Below are 19576 nucleotides of genomic sequence, written 5' to 3'. Positions count from 1 at the left end.
TAGTCAGCTGGGAGGAGGGGCAGAAGGGGTTGCTGTCCATCCCTCCTTCCGGCTCATTGTAAAGCAAGCAGAGCAAGAGCCGCTGACACGCGTGTCAGCGGCTCTTGCTCTGCTGGCTTCACAGTGAGCTGGGTGGAGGGGTGGAAGGAGCTCCCATCCGTCCCTCCTCCCGCCTCGCTGTAAAGCCAGCAGAGCAAGAGCTGCTAACACGCTCTCTAGTGCGTGCGACAGACGGGAGCCATGGCTCCGGTTGCAGAGGCATCCCTCAGCTCGCAACTGCAGCGGCAGCTGAGGGATCCCTCTGCAGTCCACGGCATTTGCTCCATAAGACGCACAGACATTTCCCCTTATCGTGGTAAAAATAAAAGTAAAGGGACCCCTGACCATTAGGTCCAGTCGTGACCAACTCTGGGGTTGCGCGCTCATCTCGCTCTATAGGCCGAGGGAGCCGGCGTTTGTCTGCAGACAGCTTCCGGGTCATGTGGCCAGCAGGACTAAGCCGCTTCTGGCGAACCAGAGCAGCGCACGGAAACGCCGTTTACCTTCCCGCTGCAGCAGTACCTATTTATCTACTTGCACTTTGACGTGCTTTCAAACTGCTAGGTTGGCAGGAGCAGGGACCGATCAACGGGAGCTCACCCCGTCGCAGGGATTCAAACCGCCGACCTTTTGATTGGCAAATTCTAGGCTCTGTGGTTTAACTCACAGTGCCACCCGCATCCCTTTCTTACAGTGGTACCTCGGGTCAAGTACTTAATTCGTTCCGGAGGTCCGTTCTTAACCTGAAGCACCACTTTAGCTAGTGGGGCCTCCCGCTGCTGCCGCGCTGCCAGAGCACAATTTCTGTTCTCAGCCTGAAGCAAAGTTCTTAACCCGAGGTACCATTTCTGGGTTAGCGGAGTCTATAACCTGAAGTGTATGTAACCCAAGGTACCACTGTACTTTTTAGGAGGAAAAGGTGTGTCTTATGGAGCGAAAAATACGGTACATTGTGGCCTGGAATTGACTCTTGGGGGGTTGGCTTATCTCTCCGCTTGCCTAAATATGTGCGGTTTTGCTCTCCCTTAGATCCAATTCGAAGCCAAGAACTCCATGGAGATTCTGGACGACAAAACGATGGATGGGTTCCATTTGCTGCTCATGACCCCCAAGCCTCTGATCCAAGCCTTTGACCACGTGTTCCAGTACGTTCTCTCCACGAGAATATTGCTTTTTTTCTTACGTTTACACACTACTTTTTCTTCGAAGGAGCACAAGGGGACCTGCCTGGTTCTCCTCTTCCTCTTCATTTCCTCCTTACAACAAGTGTGTGAGAGAAGTTGGGTTGAGATATGGTGACTGGCCAAAGGTCACCCAGTGAGTTTTGTGGCCGCATGGGGATTCGAACCCCAAGCCTCCCATGTCCTAGTCCATGGATAGGAAAACTAAGGCCCAGGGGCCAGATCTGGGCCAGTCGCCTTATAAATCCGGCCCGTGGACGGTCTGGGAATCAGCATGTTTTTACATGAGTAGAATGTGCCCTTTTATTTAAAATGCATCTCTGGGTTATTTGTGGGGCATAGGAATTCGTTCATCTTTTTTTCAAAATATAGTGTCAGGGAACTGCCATCAGAGCCAGAGGCGGAGGCAAGGCTCCCAAGCGATGCCGGAGAAGGGCCCAGCAGGGAGAGAGGCAGCTCATCGGCTGGGGAAGGAAATCAGCGTAACACCAGGGATAAAGGGGGGCAGATGGGGGAATCGGTGAGGGAGCTTCAGGACTCCTCGCTGGAGACCAGCGGGGAGAGCATGGGTCCTCCGCTACCCACACCCTCCCTGCGCAGAAGACTTCCGCGCAGGGAAAGTAGGCGTAGACTTGGCATCAAAGAACTTCTTTGCTGGAAGAAGTTCAAGAAACGCCCACTGATGGATTCTGATAGCGACTGAGCAGCCACGAAGTGAAGGGCTGTCCAGCCAGGAAAAGGTTTAACCAGGCAACCTAGCCAGGAGTGGCGGCAACTTACGCACGAGCAACCCCATATAACCATTACATATAGTCTGGCCCCCCACAAGGTCTGAAGGACAGTGGACTGGCCCCCTGCTGAAAAAGTTTGCTGACCCCTGTCCTAGTCCAACACTCTTTTTTAAAAAATGTATTTTACTGAAAGCCAGAGCCTTGGGGGGGGGGGGATAATTCAGACAGAAATTCCCAGGTATCAAAAAAAGGTTATTTATGTTTGCCACTACGACTGCCCGTGTTTTGTTAGCACAAAAATGGAAAACGAACGAGGTCTTAACCAAAGAAGAATAGCAACTTAAATTGATGGAATATGCGCAGCTTGTGGATCTAATAAGAGAACAAGAAGAACATTTGTTTAAAGAAGATTGGAAAATGTTTCTTGAATATATGGGGGAAATTGTGTACACTTGAAAACGTCGGCAGCATCAAGATAAATTCAACAGTTTTGATGGAAGTAATAATGGAATACTGAATGGTTTAGGTTATATAAAATATGCAATGACTTATGCTATGCAAAATGAGCCATGGAAAGAGAAGAAGGGAAGTTATTGATATTTTAAGGTTGTTTAAATGAATATTCTAAATTGTAAAACAGAAGATTTAATAAAAATTATATACAAAAAAAAAGAAAATAAGTAATACATAACTAAATAAATAAGAATTAATAATCTGACTTGACCCTATATATAAACATTCAAGAAATGGGTCGACTTGCACATACAGTGGTACCTCGGGTTAAGTACTTAATTCGTTCCGGAGGTCCGTTCTTAATCTGAAACTGTTCTTAACCTGAAGCACCGCTTTAGCTAATGGGGCCTCCTGCTGCCGCTGCACCACTGCCATGCGATTTCTGTTCTCATCCTGAAGCAAAGTTCTTAACCCGAGGTACTATTTCTCTCTCCCGGCTGCCCTCTCCTCAGCCTCAAGCACGTGTCCAAGCTGCAGGCGGCCTGCAGGAAGATGCAGCTGCTCAACGAGCTGATGGATCGCGGCGGGAATTACGTGGCGGCGACTCTGCCTTTCCTCATCGGCTTGCTGGAACGAGGGCTGTCTCGGAGGGTCCTGTTGCTGACGCATGCGCTGCCCCAGACTCAACCAGTAAGTTTTATTTCAGACCATGGTGGTGACGATGATATTTATATTATATTTACATTAAAAACCTGACAGTACCAAATTATCAAAGGCTTTTCACCAAAGCCAGACTAAAGGCCTTTCTTTCTGCAGTGTTGGATGGCAGGTTGAGAGGAGTTTCCAACCAGGACAGACTTTGCTCATGTGCTCAGGACATCGATTCCATAAGACATATTTTGCTGTACTGTGCGAAATATGAGCAAGCCAGGGCTGAACTGATATTACCCTTGCTGGTACCTTTCCTGGGAAAATCAGAGGCTCACTATGTCAGGTTCCTATTGGAAGACCGGACAAAGGCTAGAACATTAGCAGTGGCGAAGTTTTTATCGGTGGTTGCAAGAAACAATGATCCCTATCTTTAAGTCTGAACAAAATGCTTGTTTAACCTGGAGGTAGGGTGTCTGAATTGTGCATTGCTTTGTAACAGTTTGTTGGGTCTCTAGACCGTAATAAAGATTGATTGATTGATATTTATTTATACCCCACCATTTCCCCTGGCAAGGACTCAAGGCAGATTAAATGAGAACAGCTAAAAACATTTTGTGGTGGGGTGGGGGACAACTGAACATTCAGAAGAATATTAAAAGCATACCAGTGTACTGTTGGCACCTGTCTATCTTGGGAGACATTTATACACACAACAACCCTGTCAGGTGGTTTAGGCAGAGAGAGAGCAACTGGCCCGAGGTCACCCAGTGAGCTTCATGGCTGAGCAGGGATTTGAACCCTGGTCTCCCAGGCCCTGTGGTTGCCACGGAGCGCAACCCGAAAATACTTATCCTGAAGCATATTTATCCCGAGGTATGTCTGTATTGTGTTTTATGCTCGTTTAGTACGGTATGTAAAACTGGTCTGGGACCGTAATAAAATTTATATACAGTGGTACCTCTGTTTGCGAACGGGATCCGTTCCAGAGCCTCGTTCGCAACATGAGCAGAACGCAACCCGCACCTGCGCATGCGCAGGTCGCAATTCACTGCTTCTGCGCATGCTCACGATGCCATTTTGAGTAACCCTTTCCGGTACTTCCGGGTCGCCGCGGGACGCAACCTGAAAAGATTTAACCTGAAGCCAACGTAACAAGAGGCATGACTATATATCTTTCCAGTGTGGCCCATCTAATTTTGTTTCTCTCATCTTTTTTGCCCAGTGGCCAATTGATGCTGATCCCCCAAAACACAAGGACATTGGGTCCCTGTCATTTGGACTTTTGCTGAACCTTGAATTTGCTGGCAGCATCCTGGAGAGGGGACCTGGAGGGGACAGACCAGAGGTGAGACTGGAAGAGTTCTCTGGTCCCCATTATTGGGTGCCCAAGAGATTTTCTGCCTACGCTTTTGCCTTCTATTTGTTCCATCTTGTAGGCACAACCCCCTGGTGGTGAAAGTGCACACTTTGATTTCAATGGGACTTTTTCACATCCTTTTTTCTTGCTGAAAAATGATATTTTGGACCCATGGAACTCTCCGCCACTGGAGATTCAGCAGGCACCTTCTGTGCCAAATTTTAACACCTGCTCAAAGCCAGGCCTATGCAGGCGATTAAGAAGACATTCACAGTGGCTAATGGATGCCTTTTTTTTTTAGATGTTTCATGGTTTTATTGTATTCTTTTATGTTTTTATTGCTGTAAACCACTTTTATGTATTTTTATGACATAGTGGTATACAATTTTAAAAAAATAAATAAACCTATTTAGTGCCGCTTTTGCTTTCTTGCAAATTTCTGAAAAGTTAAAACTCTTTTTAATGCAATTTATTTTTAAAGAATGAAGGTCAGAATCACTTTCTTTTTTCTGCATCCTTTGCAAACAGGATTAGAGTTACCTGTGAAGACAAATTGGCAGCTAATGCCCTATTTATATTTGTTCTAGTTCTGCTTTAATTATTTGGCAGTGGTTGAAAAACACAAACCAAACCCACAGAAGTTAACTTGTACTTGTATCTGTGCACACCCAGGAATTGTGGGCCTGGCCTGCAGAACGTTCCTCTATTTTGTTTTTTAAAATGACTCTTATGAGTATATAAAAATGAATTATGTTCATTTTACTATAAACAAAGAAAGCCTGTGAGAAAGCGAGAGAAATGCCTTTCATTTCCCCTCTCTCGGGGTTTGAACCTGCAGGCGCTGGAGTTTCGGCAGTTTTGGGGGAAGCGATCGGAGCTGAGGCGTTTCCAAGATGGCGCCATCTGCGAGGCCGTTGTGTGGGACGCACCAAACATGAGCCAGAAGCGGCTCATTTCTGAGCAGATCATTCGCCACCTCTTGCAGTTGTGAGTAGCATGCGAGGACTTGGTTTTGGGGGACCCAGAGAAGGCGAAAACGGGGGTTTGTGTGTGTAAGACCATTGGTCACTGGAACACAACTGGAGTGTAGCTGTTGGAGCACCTCTTCTTTCTCCAGGCAGATCAATAGAAGCAGTTGACTGCAAAGATTGCAAGGTTTCTAGCTGGGGCATTCAGAATAAGGTCCACTATTTGACTGCTGATTCAGGACCCTAAACTGTGTTTTATATAATCGACTTTTTATTTTGTTCTGTGTATATCGCCATGTTTTTTTGTTGCTGTGGCCGACTGCTGATGCAAATAAAGTTTTGTTCATACATTCTTTGGGGAGAAGCTAAAACATTTGGAGTTCTTTAACTTCAAAAAAAGACAGGTGGGCAGCGGACCTATAAAATTATGGACAGCATGGAGAAAGGAGATAGAGGAAAATATTTTGCATCTGCCATGCTTGTTAAGCACGTAAGAACGGGTCAGCAAACTTATCGCGCCTCGGGCCAGTGTCTCCAGTGCCGATTGCGCGGAGGGCAGGGGAGCGCATGCCCATACGCGTGCGCACATGCTATTTCCGGCGCACTTCCAGATCGGAGGAGCAACAGAAATAGCTTGTGCGCATGCGCACGGGCCTCCGACCCGGATGTGCACTGCAAATAACACTTGCGCATGCGCAAATAACACTTGCACGTGCGCAAATAACACTTGCGCATGTGCCCAAGCTATTTCCAGTGCTCCTCCGACCCGGAAGTGGGCAGCCGCACAGCGCAGCGCTGGTAAGAGTAGGGGGCGGGGGTTGCTGCGGGCCGGATAAATGAGTCCCTCGGGCCTTATCCTGCCCACAGGCCTTAGCTTGGGGACCCCTGCATAAGAAGATCCTGCTGGTTAGGGTGAACAATAAATAATGATATCACCGGTAACTAGCCATGATGGAGCCAATGCACTGCCTCCGCGGTCAGAGGCAAGATGCTTCTGAATACCAGTTGCTGGAAAACGGAGGGAAGGGTGGTCTTGGGTTCAGGTTCTGCTTGCAGGTTCCCACAGGTGGGAACAGGATGCTGAACTAGAGAGGCCATTGGCCTGTTCCAGCAGACTCTACTTACTTTCTTACCACATTCTCGAGTTACGACTGCAAAATATATTTCCTCTGTCTCCTCTCTTCATACTATTCATAAAAGGTAAAAGCAGGTGGCGCTGTGGTCTAAACCACTGAGCCTTTTGGGCTTGCCGATCAGAAGGTCAGCAGTTCAAATCCCTGTAACGGGAGTGAGCTCCTGTTGCTCTGTCCCAGCTCCTGCCAACCTACCAGTTCAAAAGCATACCAGTGCAAGTAGATAAATAGGTACCACTGCGACGGGAAGGTAAACAGCGTTTCCGTGCGCTCTGGTTTCCATCACATTGTCCCGTTGCTCCAGAAGCGGTTTAGTCCTGCTGGCCACATGACCCAGAAAGCTGCTTGTGGACAAATGCTGGCTCCCTTGGCCTGAAAGCGAGATGAGTGCCGCAACCCCATAGTCGCCTTTGACTAGACTTAACTGTCCAGGGGTCCCTTGCCTTTATCTTTATCTTATACTACAGTCATACCTTGGGTTACAGACACTTTGGGTTGTGCATTTTCAGATTGCGCACTGCGCCAAACCCAGAAGTACCTGAACAGGTTACTTCCGGGTTTCAGTGCTCGTGCATGTGCAGAAGCGCTAAATCACACTTTGCACATGCGCAGAAGCGCTGAATCACAACCCGTGTGTGTGCAGACGTGGTGCTGTGGGTTGCGAACATGCCTCCTGCACGGATCACGTTCGCAACCCAAGCGTCCACTGTATTCATAATTTCATAGATCCACTAACCTCCCCCAAACTAGCTGTGGCAATGGAACAAAAGTTTTTTCTGAAGCAGTGTACCATTAGTATCGGACAAACCCCAGGGTGGGCCTGTTGCTGTCAGCGGCTGTACTCAGGGCTATTCTTCTAGAAAAGGAGGTGCCAGAACTCACCACGAATGCCCCCTTTGTTTTATTATACAGTGGTACCTCAGGTTACAGGCGCTTCAGGTTACAGACTCCGCTAACCCAGAAATAGTGCTTCAGGTTAAGAACTTTGCTTCAGGATGAGAACAGAAATCGTGCTCCGGTGGCGTGGCAGCAGCAGAAGGCCCCATTAGCTACCTGGTGCCCATTGAGACTGGTAGGGTGGAAGGCAGGGAGGCCAACAGCAGGTGGCGCTAGAGTTAATGAGAGGCAGGACCAACTAATTCCAGTAACTTCCTCTTCCCTGCTGAATTCTATAATAGCAACACTAAAGGTTTACCCACACTTACCTCTTGCCCTTCTCTTTCCAGACACAGGGCCACTCTTTAATGCTAGATGCATTGAAGCATTTTCTTTTTTGCCCCAAACTTTCCCCGCTAAAAACATACTCTTTAAAGCTGAATCGGAGCAAAAGTCAGTTCTGGTTTTCCACGGATTGATGTTTCCTCCGATTGAGCTTTAAAGAGCAGGTTTTTGGCAGGGAATGCTCTGGAGCAAACAAAAGAGTGTTTTGACACAGGACTTTAAACCATGGACTATATCTGGAAAGCAGAGGAGTGAGTTCTGGCAGGAAAAAAGCCCAGCTGTACTCATGGGCTGTCCACTGTTGGCAACAGGATACTGGGCCAAATGGTCTGAGCCCACCAAAGCAATTCAGGCAGCAGCCTTGGCTGGTCCCAGAGGAAGCTGGTGCTCTTTCGCCTGTGCCACCGCAACAGTTGCCGATGCCACCATCATCCTGTGAAGGCTGGCGAATTATCTCTCCTAACAGAACGTTGCGTAAAGAAACCCCCATGTTCTGCAGGCTCCGCTCACGAGGTGCATCTGTGACTTTTGTGGTTTCACAAGGCATTAAGCCCACATAGGCTCTCCCAAGCTTTCATCGACGTCTTTTAAAAAACATTAATAACTTCATTTCAAAAAAAGAAAAGAGAGTTGATTAGAAGAAAGGAGCGCGTTCCCTGTTTAAAAGCCTTTCATGGTTTGGCTCTCTCTTATCTCTCTGCAGACACATGGACATTCCGGAAACTTCCATCTGCTACACAGGTGCCCTGCTGGAGCCTGTGATCAAGATGGGGCGTGAAGTAAGCAGCCTCTTTCTCCTCTGTGAATTCATGTCCTTTGAAATGAGGGGGAACTTCCCCTTCCTCTCCTCTCCCCTTGTCCCCACCCCCAGGAAATCTGTTCCATAGGGCTCAGGGAAAGCTGAGAAAGTCTGTTTTGGAAGCACAATGGCAAAGAATGTATGTATGTATGTACAGTCATATCTTGGGTTCCAGATACTTCAGGTTGCGTTTTTTTGGGTTACGGACTGCCGGAACCCGGAAGTACCGGAACAGGTTACTTTGGGTTTCGGCAGTCATGCATGCACAGAAGCACTAAATCACACTTTGCGCATGCGCAGAAGTGCCGAATCGCAACCCTCGCGTGTGCTGCTGCAGGTTGCAAACGCTGTGGGTTGTGAACATGATCCGTGCGGGATCCACTGTATGTATATATGTATGGATGGATATATTAAATGTGCATACCGACTTTCATCTGAAGATCACAAAAGCAAACCAATTACCCCCCCACACACTTTTAAAAAGCCATAGATTGTTGTGTCCTTCCAAAAATGGGAATGCAGGCTCCATTGATCGACACCTCCTCTGCCTTATGAGGAACGGCTAAGAGAGCTGGGCATATTTAGCCTGGAGAAGAGGAAGTTAAGGGGTGATATGATAGCCATGTTCAAATATATAAAAGGATGTCACATAGAGGAGGGAGAAAGGTTGTTTTCTGCTGCTCCAGAGAAGCGGACACGGAGCAATGGATCCAAACTACAAGAAAGAAGATTCCACCTAAACATTAGGAAGAACCTCCTGGCAGTAAGAGCTGTTTGACAGTGGAATTTGCTGCCAAGGAGTGTGGTGGAGTCTCCTTCTTTGGAGGTCTTTAAGCAGAGGCTTGACAACCATATGTCAGGAGTGCTCTGATGGTGTTTCCTGCTTGGCAGGGGGTTGGACTTGATGGCCCTTGTGGTCTCTTCCAACTCTATGATTCTATGATTCTGCCCTGTTAAGTCACATCCACACCATATGTTTAAAGTGCATTGATACCACTTGTGCTTTCCCCCAAAGTATTCTGGGAGCTGTAGTTTGTTAAGGGTGCTGAGAGATGTTTAGCAGATTCCAGAGAACTACAATTCCCAGAGTTCCCTGTGAAGAGAGACTGACTGTTACAGCCCTATTGAGAATGGCAACTCTCAGTTCTGTGTTGTTTTCTTGGTGCCTGCCTTTTGTGTTAAGGGTAGCTATGAGAGCAACTTCCCAGAATCACTAGTTGCAGGTTTTGGATGAGAGTCTGGATACAGAATCTTTGGGTTACTGTCACGGCAAACCCAGACGTGTATACTTCCGGGTTTCGCCATGCGTGCATGCGCAGAAGCGCTCAATTGCGGCATGCACAGAAGTGCGTCTCTATTTACGTAATTTTTGGGGTGCAAATGGACCCCCGTAACAAATTAAGTTCATATCTGGAGGGTCCACTGTATTTTCTAATTTGGTAGTTATCCTCCCGTAAAGGGCAGTGTCTATTGTGCCAAAATAAAAAAGTCAGGTGGTTATGTCACATGGCTGTGTCCAGGCTGGTCTGCAGGTGGCAGCCTTCGGCTGTGATATTTCGGACGGGAGTGCGTTTCAATCTGCTTTAGATCTGCTTTCTTTAAGGGAGTGTCAAACCGACTGCCAAAATCCAGTTTCTCCTAAGAAACCGGTGGTCTCACGCTGCAAGCACGCATGGGAGGCAGTCTCTTTCCACATGTGTTGTGCATGGTCTCCCCACACATCTGGGCACTCCCTGTGGGACTGGCAGACTTTTCCAGCTCCCCCCCCCCCCAAAAAAAGTGGAAGGGTGAGTTTCGGACTGTCCATTCCTGCCGATTCACACTTCTCCAGATTTTCCCCAGCCAAGAAATGCAGATTTTGTATGCCATGTTTTATATATTCATGTTCCCCCTCAACTAGGCCCTTTTGAAAGATATCCTGCTGCAGATTGAGAGGCACAGACAAGATGGATCTTTTGCTATGAACTGGATGAATATAACCAGTCTTAAATGTTTTGGGCTACCGCTCCTGCCTCGCCACCCTCGGCCAGCTATCTTTCTTTAATTTAGTAGCATGTAAGGGTCAGTAAGGGACGTGGGTGGCGCTGTGGTCTAAACCGCTGAGTCCAGGGATTGCCGATTGGAAGGTCAGCGATTCGAATCCCCGTGACGGGGTGAGCTCCCATTGCTCTGTCCCAGCTCCTGCCAACCTAGCAGTTTGAAAGCACGTCAAAGTGCAAGTAGAGAAAATTGCCGCTTTAAAGAAGTATTAGGGGAAAGGGGGAAAAAGGGATATCCGACTGATCTCTCAGCTGGGAGATTTAAATCTTTGAATGAGGCTTCTCTTAAGTCCTTGTAGATTGTGCAAACTAGTAAGTAGCAAAGCAAATCTTCAGGCTCTTCCACGTGGGCAAACGCTCTTCATGAGAGATCAGTGCTTCAACTATGGCAGAGTGTATTGAATAGAATTGAGAATTGGGATGCTGGTTATGAGCAAAGACATTTAAACCTCCCCTCTCCTCTCTGCTCAGCAATGGGATGTGTGTGGGAATGAGAACAAGTGAGATAGAGTATGTTTGTGCGTGTTGCGTGCGCTGTCTGTGTCGTGAATGTACCGCAGGCCCTTTAGAGGGTTGGCCAGTCTTTAGAGTTAAAATGGAACCATTTTTGCTATACCTGCCTTTTAACTTGGGATTTTAGGGCCCTCATATTTACGGGACCACCTCTCCCGGTCTGCCCCGCAGAGGACCTTAAGGTCCGTGAATAACCATAGTTTAGAGGTCCTGGGCCCTAAGGAAGTCAGACTATCCTCCCCCAGGGCCAGGGCCTTCTCAGTGGTGGCTCCGACCTGGTGGAATGCTCTGTCCCATGAGACCAGGGCCCTTCCTTCCGCAGGGCCTGTAAGACAGAGCTATTCCGCCTGGCTTTTAATTTGAACTTAGCCTGATCTTTTATTCCCCTTCCTTCCCTCCCTCTCCCCCTTTTATGAAGATTACCCGCTCTGGGATCCCAAAGCTAATTCTCCCCTGGTCTCCTCGCTGGCCCAAATAGGACTAATTTAGCCAGCTAGACCTGGTGATCATTTAATGTTTATTGGACGGATTTCCCCCCTAAATTGATTTTTGAATTCTGAATTTATTGTTATTCACATTTTATACTGTCTTTTATTCTGTTTTTTGTTGTTGCATCAATTTAGTGTTTTAAATTTGTTGTTAGCCACCCTGAGCCCGGTTTTCTGAACCGGGAAGGGCAGGGTATATAAAAATAATAATATTATTATTATCTTGAACAGCCGGCAGGTACTGGCGAGGAGGCCATGCTGAGCGCCGTCCGCTCGTACGACGACCTGAGCCGCAAGCTGTGGAAACTGGAGGGGCTGCCGCTGACGGTGACGTCCGTGCAGGGAGCCCACCCTGCCCTCCGATATACAGATGTGAGATTGAGCCAACAAAGGGGGGTTGTCAGTGGACACACCCCATCTGTTTAGATGGGTCTCCTGCCCCAGAATGCACGCTTCCCTGGCAACGGTTTTTGTGGCGGGGCAGAATACGAGGGAGGCAGGTGCATGGGGAAGATTGTGCATTAGGATTTGGCCACCCCGGGGGTGGGGGTGGGAATCTGTTGGGATACTGCCAGGGAGACGGGGTCTTCAAGCAGGCCCACAGCTGACTCCGGACGATCACCGGTCTCCTGTGGAACAGCATCAGTCAATTAGCGACACGAGCCTCAGATACGTTCCAAGACGCATGCACCACCTTTCCGCAGAGGGTTTAATCATCCACAATGGAAGATGCAGACAGAGAGAGCATATTGACAGCTTTATTCAGCGTAGTCAGGAACAAAGCATGACTGCATCCCTTCGTCTCCAGCGAAAACAGCAAAGCAAAAGCAATATGCAATGGAAGTCCCCAGCAATAATAATAATAATAATAATAATAATAATAATAATAATAATAGTAATAATAATAATTAATAATAATTTATTATTTGTAGCCCGCCCATCTGGCTGGGTTTCCCCAGCCACTCTGGGCGGCTTCCACAGAAACCAAAAATACACTAAAATATCACACATTAAAAACTTCCCTGAACAGGGCTGCCTTAAGATGTCTTCTGAATGTCAGGTAGTTGTTTATCGCTTTGACATCTGGTGGGAGGGAGTTCCACAGGGCGGGTGCCACTACCGAGAAGGCCCTCTGCCTGGTTCCCTGTAGCAAGAGCTGGAAGTAAACAGGCATGTGACACACAACAGCCTGTTCCCTTTTAAGGTGGAACAGAACTATATCCTAACAGAATCCCCCTGAAATGGCAGAAGTCTGGTATCTTTTGCTCCATGGGTCACCCCAGAAATCTATATGGGGAACATCCATTGGTAAAAATGCAGAGCTGTCTTCTGTTGGATACAACCCTTGGTCCCCCTAACTCAGCGCTATCTAATGCAGGGGTAGGCAATGTGGTGCCCTGCAGAAGGTTTTTTAACAACAACAACAACAACTTATTTATACCCTGCCCATCTGGCTGGGCTTCCCCAGCCACTCTGGGCAGCTTCCAACAAAATATTAAAATACAGTGTTACCTCGGGTTACATACGCTTCAGGTTACAGACTCTGCTAACCCAGAAATAGTGCTTCAGGTTAAGAACTTTGCTTCAGGATGAGAACAGAAAAAGTGCTCTGGCGGCACGGCAGCAGCAGGAGGCCCCATTAGCTAAAGTGATGCTTCAGGGTAAGAACAGGTTCAGGTTAAGAATGGACCTCCGAAACGAATTACAGTGGTGCCTCGCAAGACGAAATTAATTTGTTCCGCAAGTCTCTTCGTCTTGCGAGTTTTTCGTCTTGCGATGCACGCTTTTCCATAGGAATGCATTGAAAATCAATTAATGCGTTCCTATGGAAACCGCCTTCCCCCGACCTCTTCTGGCGGGCGGCATTTTAAAATCGCCCGGGACAGCGGAGGACTTCTCCGCTGTCCGGGGCGATTTAAAAGCCCCTGGGAAGGCAGGCAGGGGGGACAAAGACTTTTGCCCCCCGCCTGCCTTCAGAAGAGGTCCAGGACAGGCTTCGCGGACCTCTCCGCAAGCAGCGGGAGCGCTCCTTGCGGAGAGTTGCCAGCGCGCCCAGGCTTCGCGGCCCCGCCGCCGGGCTTCAGGACATCGTTCCGAAGCCGGGCGGCAGGGGGAGGCTTTCCCGCCCCGCCGCCTGGCTTCGGGACATCGTTCCGATGCCGGGCAGCGGGGGGAGGATTTCTCGCCCCGCCGCCCGGCATCGGAACGATGCCCCGAAGCCGGGCGGCGGGGGGAGGCGTTCCTGCCCCGCCGTCCGGCTTCGGGACGATGCCCCGATGCCGGGCGGCGGGGGGAGGCTTCAAAAGCCGTCCGGGGGCTTTTAAATCGCCCCGGACAGTCCCGGGGCGATTTAAAATCCCCCGGTTAGGCAGGCAGGGGGGGGGGCAAAGACTTTTGCCCCCCGCCCGCCTTGGGAAGAGGTCCTGGACCTCTTCCGAAGGCGGGCGGGGGGCAAAAGTCTTTGCTCCCCCCTGCCTGCCTTTCCGGGAGAGTGGAAAAGGCAGCGCTGCCTTCCCGCTCTCCCGGAAAGGCAGGCAGGGGGGAGCAAAGACTTTTGCCCCCAGCCCGCCTTCGGAAGAGGTCCCTCTTCCCAAGGCGGGCAGGGGGCAAAAGTCTTTGCCCCCCCTGCCTGCCTTCAAAAGCCGTCCGGGATAGCGGGAAGCGCTTCCCTGCTATCCCGGACCGCTTTTAAAATGCTGGCGGTGGGGAGCAAAGCCTTTCGGCCCCCGCCGGCCTTCCTGGACCTCTTCTGAAGTCCAGAGGGGGGAAAAGGCTTTGCTCCCCACCGCCAGCATTTAAAAAAAGGTCCCCGAGATTTCCCTATGGGCTTTCGTCTTGCGATGCAAGCCCATAGGGAACATCGTCTAGCGAAGCGTCGCGAAAACCGAAAAACCCTTTCGTCTTGCGGGTTTTTCGTCTTGCGAGGCATTCGTCTTGTGGGGCACCACTGTAAGTACTTAGGCTGAGGTACCACTGTACAGTAGCCCATCAAACATTAAAAGCTTCCCTAAACAGGGCTGCCTTCAGATGTCTTTTAAAGTTAAGATAGCTGCTTATTTCCTTCACATCTGGTGGGAGGGCATTCCTCAGGGCGGGCACCACTACCGAGAAGGCCCTCTGCCTGGTTCCCTGTAACCTCGCTTCTCACAGCGAGGGAACCGCCAGAAGGCCCTCGGAGCTGGACCTCAGTGTCTGGGCAGAACGATGGGGGTGGAGACGCTCCTTCAGGTATACAGGACCGAGGCCGTTTAGGGCTTTAAAGGTCAGCACCAACACTTTGAATTGTGCTCGGAAACGTGCTACAACTCCTGTCTGTATGTCCCAATGGACAAGGACGATGGGATTTTGTAGTCCAGCAATTCTGGAGAGAACCATGTCAGCAAGCCCTGTGGCCTGCTGTGGCTGGTTATCCAGTCCACCCCCCTGCATTGCAGGAATTGCAACTAAAGCATCCCAGCCACGGCAGACCTTGGTAATACGCCGCCGTTTGACACCCCCTCTGCAGTTCTTGCAGCGCTGTCGTAAGCCTGCGGTGCACAGTGAAAATGACAAAGGTGGCCCCCGCAACTGTGGGAGAGGGGAGACTTGGCATGAGAGCAAGTAGAAGGAAATCCCCCCCCCCCCAAAAAAAATATGGACCGTCCCCAGGAATCTGCAGCGTTGGGGGGGTCCTGAGGCAGGCAGCCACCTCCCCCAGGTCATTTGCAGGGTACACCATTACAACGTCCAATTTTGCCTCCCCCGGCCACTGGCGGAGGAAGAGGACTGCAGGGGGAGCGCCCCGCCCCCAGGATGCACACCAGCGCTGCCCCGCTTGCTCTCCACCCCCCCCCGTGCCGGTGCATGAAGCTCCGCCACTGCCCCCCGACCCCCATGACAGTCACCTCTCCCATCAGGACCTAGGACCCATGTACCTCTCCTGGGACCCATGAAACCGCCTCTCCTGGTACGCCCCGCGGAGGACCTTAAGGTCCACAAATGACAACACTTTGGAGGTCCCAGGTTGCAAGGTGGTTAGATTGGTCTCAACTAGGGCCAGTGACAGCAGTCACGAAATTAAAAGATGCCTTCTTCTTGGGAGAAAAGCAATGACAAACCTAGACAGCACCTTGCCAACAAAGGCCTGCATCGTTAAAGCTGTGGTTTTCCCAGTCGTGATGTATGGAAGTGAGAGCTGGACCATAAAGAAGGCTGATGGCCGAAGAATTGATGCTTTTGAATTCTGGTGCTGGAGGAGACTCTGGAGAGTCCCATGGACTGCAAGAAGATCAAACCTCTCCATTCTGGAGGAAATCAGCCCTGAGTGCTCACTGGAAGGACAGATCCTGAAGCTGAACTCCAATACTTTGGCCACCTCATGAGAAGAGAAGACTCCCTGGAAAAGACCCTGATGTTGGGAAAGATTGAGGGCACAAGGAGAAGGGGACGACAGAGGATGGGATGATTGGACAGTGTTCTCAAAGCTACCAGCATGAGTTTGACCAAACTGTGGGAGGCAGTGGAAGACAGGAGGGCCTGGCGTGCTCTGGTCCATGGGGTCACGGAGAGTTTGACATGACTAAACAACAAAGGGCCAGGGCCTTTTCAATACTGGCCCCGACTTGGTGGAATGCTCTGTCACAAGAGTCTAGGGCCCTGCGGGACTCGACATCTTTCCGCAGGGCCTGCAAGACAGAGCTATTCCACCTGGCCTTTGGTTTGGACTCAGCCTGACCCTTATGTTTCCCTCTCCTTCTGGTTTTGAACTATGGGCTACTTTTAAAATGAGACTGCATTTCAAATTGTATTTTAACCTGTATTTTAAATTAGTATTCCCCCCCCCCCATTATTCTTTTATTGTGAGTTTACTGGTGTTAGCCGCCCCGAGCCCAGCTCGGGCTAGGGAAGGTGGGGTATAAATAAAATATCATCATCATCCCTCTGTGAATTGTGCCTTCTAAATGTCTAACAAAGGTGTCCCAGAGAGCCATTGGCCGCCCAGCTTCGTTGCAGCCCCTTACAATTGGAGACTGGGCATTTTCTGCCGGGGTGTGTGTGTGTGTGAGTGTGTGTGTGCCCTGAGGATGTGCTGCTACCTTGAGATCTTGCGTGGATTCCCCCTTTTCTTGCTCCTCTTAACATTCCTTTCTTTGTTCTTTCTCAGGTCTTCCCTCCGGTGCCCGTGAAACCAGATTACGCCTACCATGCCAGGATCGAGGGCCGGGAGTCTCTTCTGCCCTTGGCGGAGAAGCCGTGCCCGGCGTATTTAGCACCAATGAAAGGCAAGGATGGGTAATGTGGGTGACGCTGTCTCAAAGTGGGCATGGGTCATTGTGAGTCCCCCCTGCTGCTACTTCATTTTGCAGTAACCAAACAAACCCCTGTGTTGCAAAGAGAACGTCAGCAATGTCTAGGCAACACAATGACCATGTACGTACACAATAAACAATCTTTATAGAATTCCTTCAAACCATAACAGGTTCAAAATGAAATCTTTAGTCTCAAAGTCCCTGGAAATCTTGAAATGAAGCATGCTCCCAGACTTTGTACGATGACAGACAAGCTGTGAAGCTTTGTGCATTCATCAAATATGGTGTCCGACACTGAACAGTGATTCTGGATATATACTATGTCATAATGGCACTGTTCCACAGCATTTGATATTTTCATTTACATACATTCATTCGAAATAAGATGGGTTTATGAAGCAATTCTATATCCTCCCACCACACTGACGAAGAATTCTATGAAACAGTAGTCTATATCCGGAAAGCTTCACAGCTTGTTTGTCATCGTACAAAGTCTGGTACCTCACTTCATTTAAAGATTTTTATGTACCATATTTTTCGCTCTATAGGACGCACCCGACCATAGGACGCATCTTGTTTTAGAGGGGGAGAACAAGGAGAAAAAAATCTCCCCCTCTCTGCTCAGCGCCCCTTCAGCGAAGCGGCAGGAGAAACGGAGCCCTTTCCATTTATCCTCCTGCTTCGCTGAAGGGGTGCTGCGCAGCTCTCCCTCTCTGCTGAAGCGAGGAGAGTCTTGCTCTCCCAGCTTCAGCAAAAGGAACCCAAAGCCTGCGGAGTGCAGCACGAGGTCCTGCTGCACTCCAAAGGCTTCAGGCGGCTATCCCTGAAGCCTGGAGAGCGAGAGGGGTCGGTGTACTCTGACCCCTCTCGCTTTCTAGGCTTCAGCGAAAGCAACGCAAAGCCTCTGGAGCGCGGACGGAGCACTCCCTCTGCGCTTCGGAGGCTTCGCGTTGCTATCGCTGAAGCCAAGGAGCCTGCATTCGCTTCATAGGACGCACACACATTTCCCCTTAATTTTTGGAGGGGAAACAGTGCGTCCTATAGAACGAAAAATACGGTAAGTTGGATAATGGGAATGTAAAGTTTAAATTTGAAAAATCAAATGAATGAACTGAAAAAAAGAGAAGAAGTTAGGTTATCCCTGTCCAGACTGGGGCGCAGCTGGGCCACCAGCCGAAGCTGATGGAAGTCACCCCACGCTTCCAAGGCCACCTAGGCTTTGGGCAACAGCAAGGGGTCCAGGAGTACTCCCAAGCTACGTACCCGCTCCTTCAGAGGAAGTGTAACCCCACCAATCTCCTGGTCATCTGCTCTAGGGAACACTGCTTCAGTTTTATCTGAATGGAGCCTTATCTGGATCTTCTCCTGCTTCCATGCTGCTCCTTGCGCCTTCCATTAACTCTTTTGCCTCCTCCTTCCCTCTTGCACCAGTGATCTGCCACATGGAGGGCAGCGGCCAGTGGCCTCAGAGCAAGGAAGCCATCCGGCGAGTCAAGGCCGCCTTCCAGCTGCGGCTGGCAGAACTTCTCCACCAGCAGCACCATCTGCTCTGCAGGGCTTCGCCCACCTACACGGACGTGTATAAGGTAGTTGTGCCAGAGGGTGGGTGTGTTCGTGCGCATTTGGCCCCTGCAGATGCACAGGAAGGTGGAGGCCGTTGCGAAATATGACCAGGGGCCTGCTATCTTGAGAGAGAGAGAGAGAGAGAGAGAGAGAGAGAGAGAGAGAGAGAGAGAGAGAGAGATGGGAAGCAGAACTCACTCCATCAGTTCCTCTGTGACAGGCCAGCTCCATCAAGTCTCCTCTCTTGTCACCTGGGGGCAGCCATGACATCTGGCTGCCTCGCTGGGAGAGATGGAAAGCAGAAGGCTTAGCCGGTCAGTTTTGCTGAACACCCGGCCCCACCAGGCTCCTCCTATGCCTGAACTATGCAAGCTGGCCATTACAGTGGTGCCCCGCAAGACGAACGCCTCGCAAGACGAAAAACCCGCTAGACGAAAGGGTTTTCCGTTTTGGAGGCGCTTCGCAAAATAAATTCCCCTATGGGGTTGCTTCACAAGACGAAAAAAATCTTGCATCCCCCCGCGGGTTTTTTTCCGCTTTTTCCGCCCTTTTCTTAAGCCGCTTATCAGCTGTTCCGCTGATAAGCCGCTTGACAGCTGTAGCGCTAATCCACTAAGCTGTCAATGGGCTTGCTTCGCAAGACGAAAAAAACGCTATACGAAGAGCCTCACGGAATGGATTAATTTCGTCTTGCGAGGCACCACTGTATAAGAGCAAATGTTTATATATTCGTGCTTGGGTTTGATTTTTTTCCTCTGCCCTCCTCGAACCTTTTCCCTTGTGTGTCGTGTTTCTTTAGAGCATAAGCCTGTGGGCATGGGTTAATAATAATAATAATAATAATAATAATAATAATAATAATAATTTATTATTTATACTCCACCCATCTGGCTGGATTTCCCCAGCCACTCTGGGCGGCTTCCAACAGAATACAGTCTTACCTCGTGTTACAGACTCTTCAGGTTGCATTTTTTTGGGTTACTTCCGGGTTTCAGCGGCCGCGCATGCACATAAGCGGTAAGATGCGCTTTGCACATGTGCAGAAGCACCAAATCGCAACCTGCGTGTGCGCAGACGCGCCGCTGTGGGTTGCGAACATGCATCCCGCATGGATCACATTTGCAACCCAACGGTCCACTATATTAAAAACAT

The 19576-nt window shown here is 49.6% G+C and overlaps 1 protein-coding gene across 1 annotated transcript in view; it reads left to right on the top strand.

Moving 5' to 3' along the window:
* The window catches only part of NOL6 (nucleolar protein 6), a 69708-nt gene that overhangs the window by 19548 nt on the left and 30584 nt on the right, over nt 1-19576 (top strand). Inside the window, exons 11-18 of the mRNA XM_081929604.1 lie at nt 1069-1184; nt 2917-3094; nt 4278-4400; nt 5251-5399; nt 8438-8513; nt 11805-11945; nt 16717-16834; nt 18293-18447. Coding sequence (XP_081785730.1) covers nt 1069-1184; nt 2917-3094; nt 4278-4400; nt 5251-5399; nt 8438-8513; nt 11805-11945; nt 16717-16834; nt 18293-18447 — 1056 coding nt within the window. The remainder of the gene's footprint in view (nt 1-1068; nt 1185-2916; nt 3095-4277; nt 4401-5250; nt 5400-8437; nt 8514-11804; nt 11946-16716; nt 16835-18292; nt 18448-19576) is intronic.

Source organism: Podarcis melisellensis (genome assembly GCF_964234715.1).
Source record: "Podarcis melisellensis genome assembly, chromosome: 11".
Classification (NCBI taxonomy): Eukaryota; Metazoa; Chordata; class Lepidosauria; order Squamata; family Lacertidae; genus Podarcis; species Podarcis melisellensis.
Note: the sequence above shows the minus strand (reverse complement) of the source record. Positions and strands in the feature narration are given on the sequence as shown.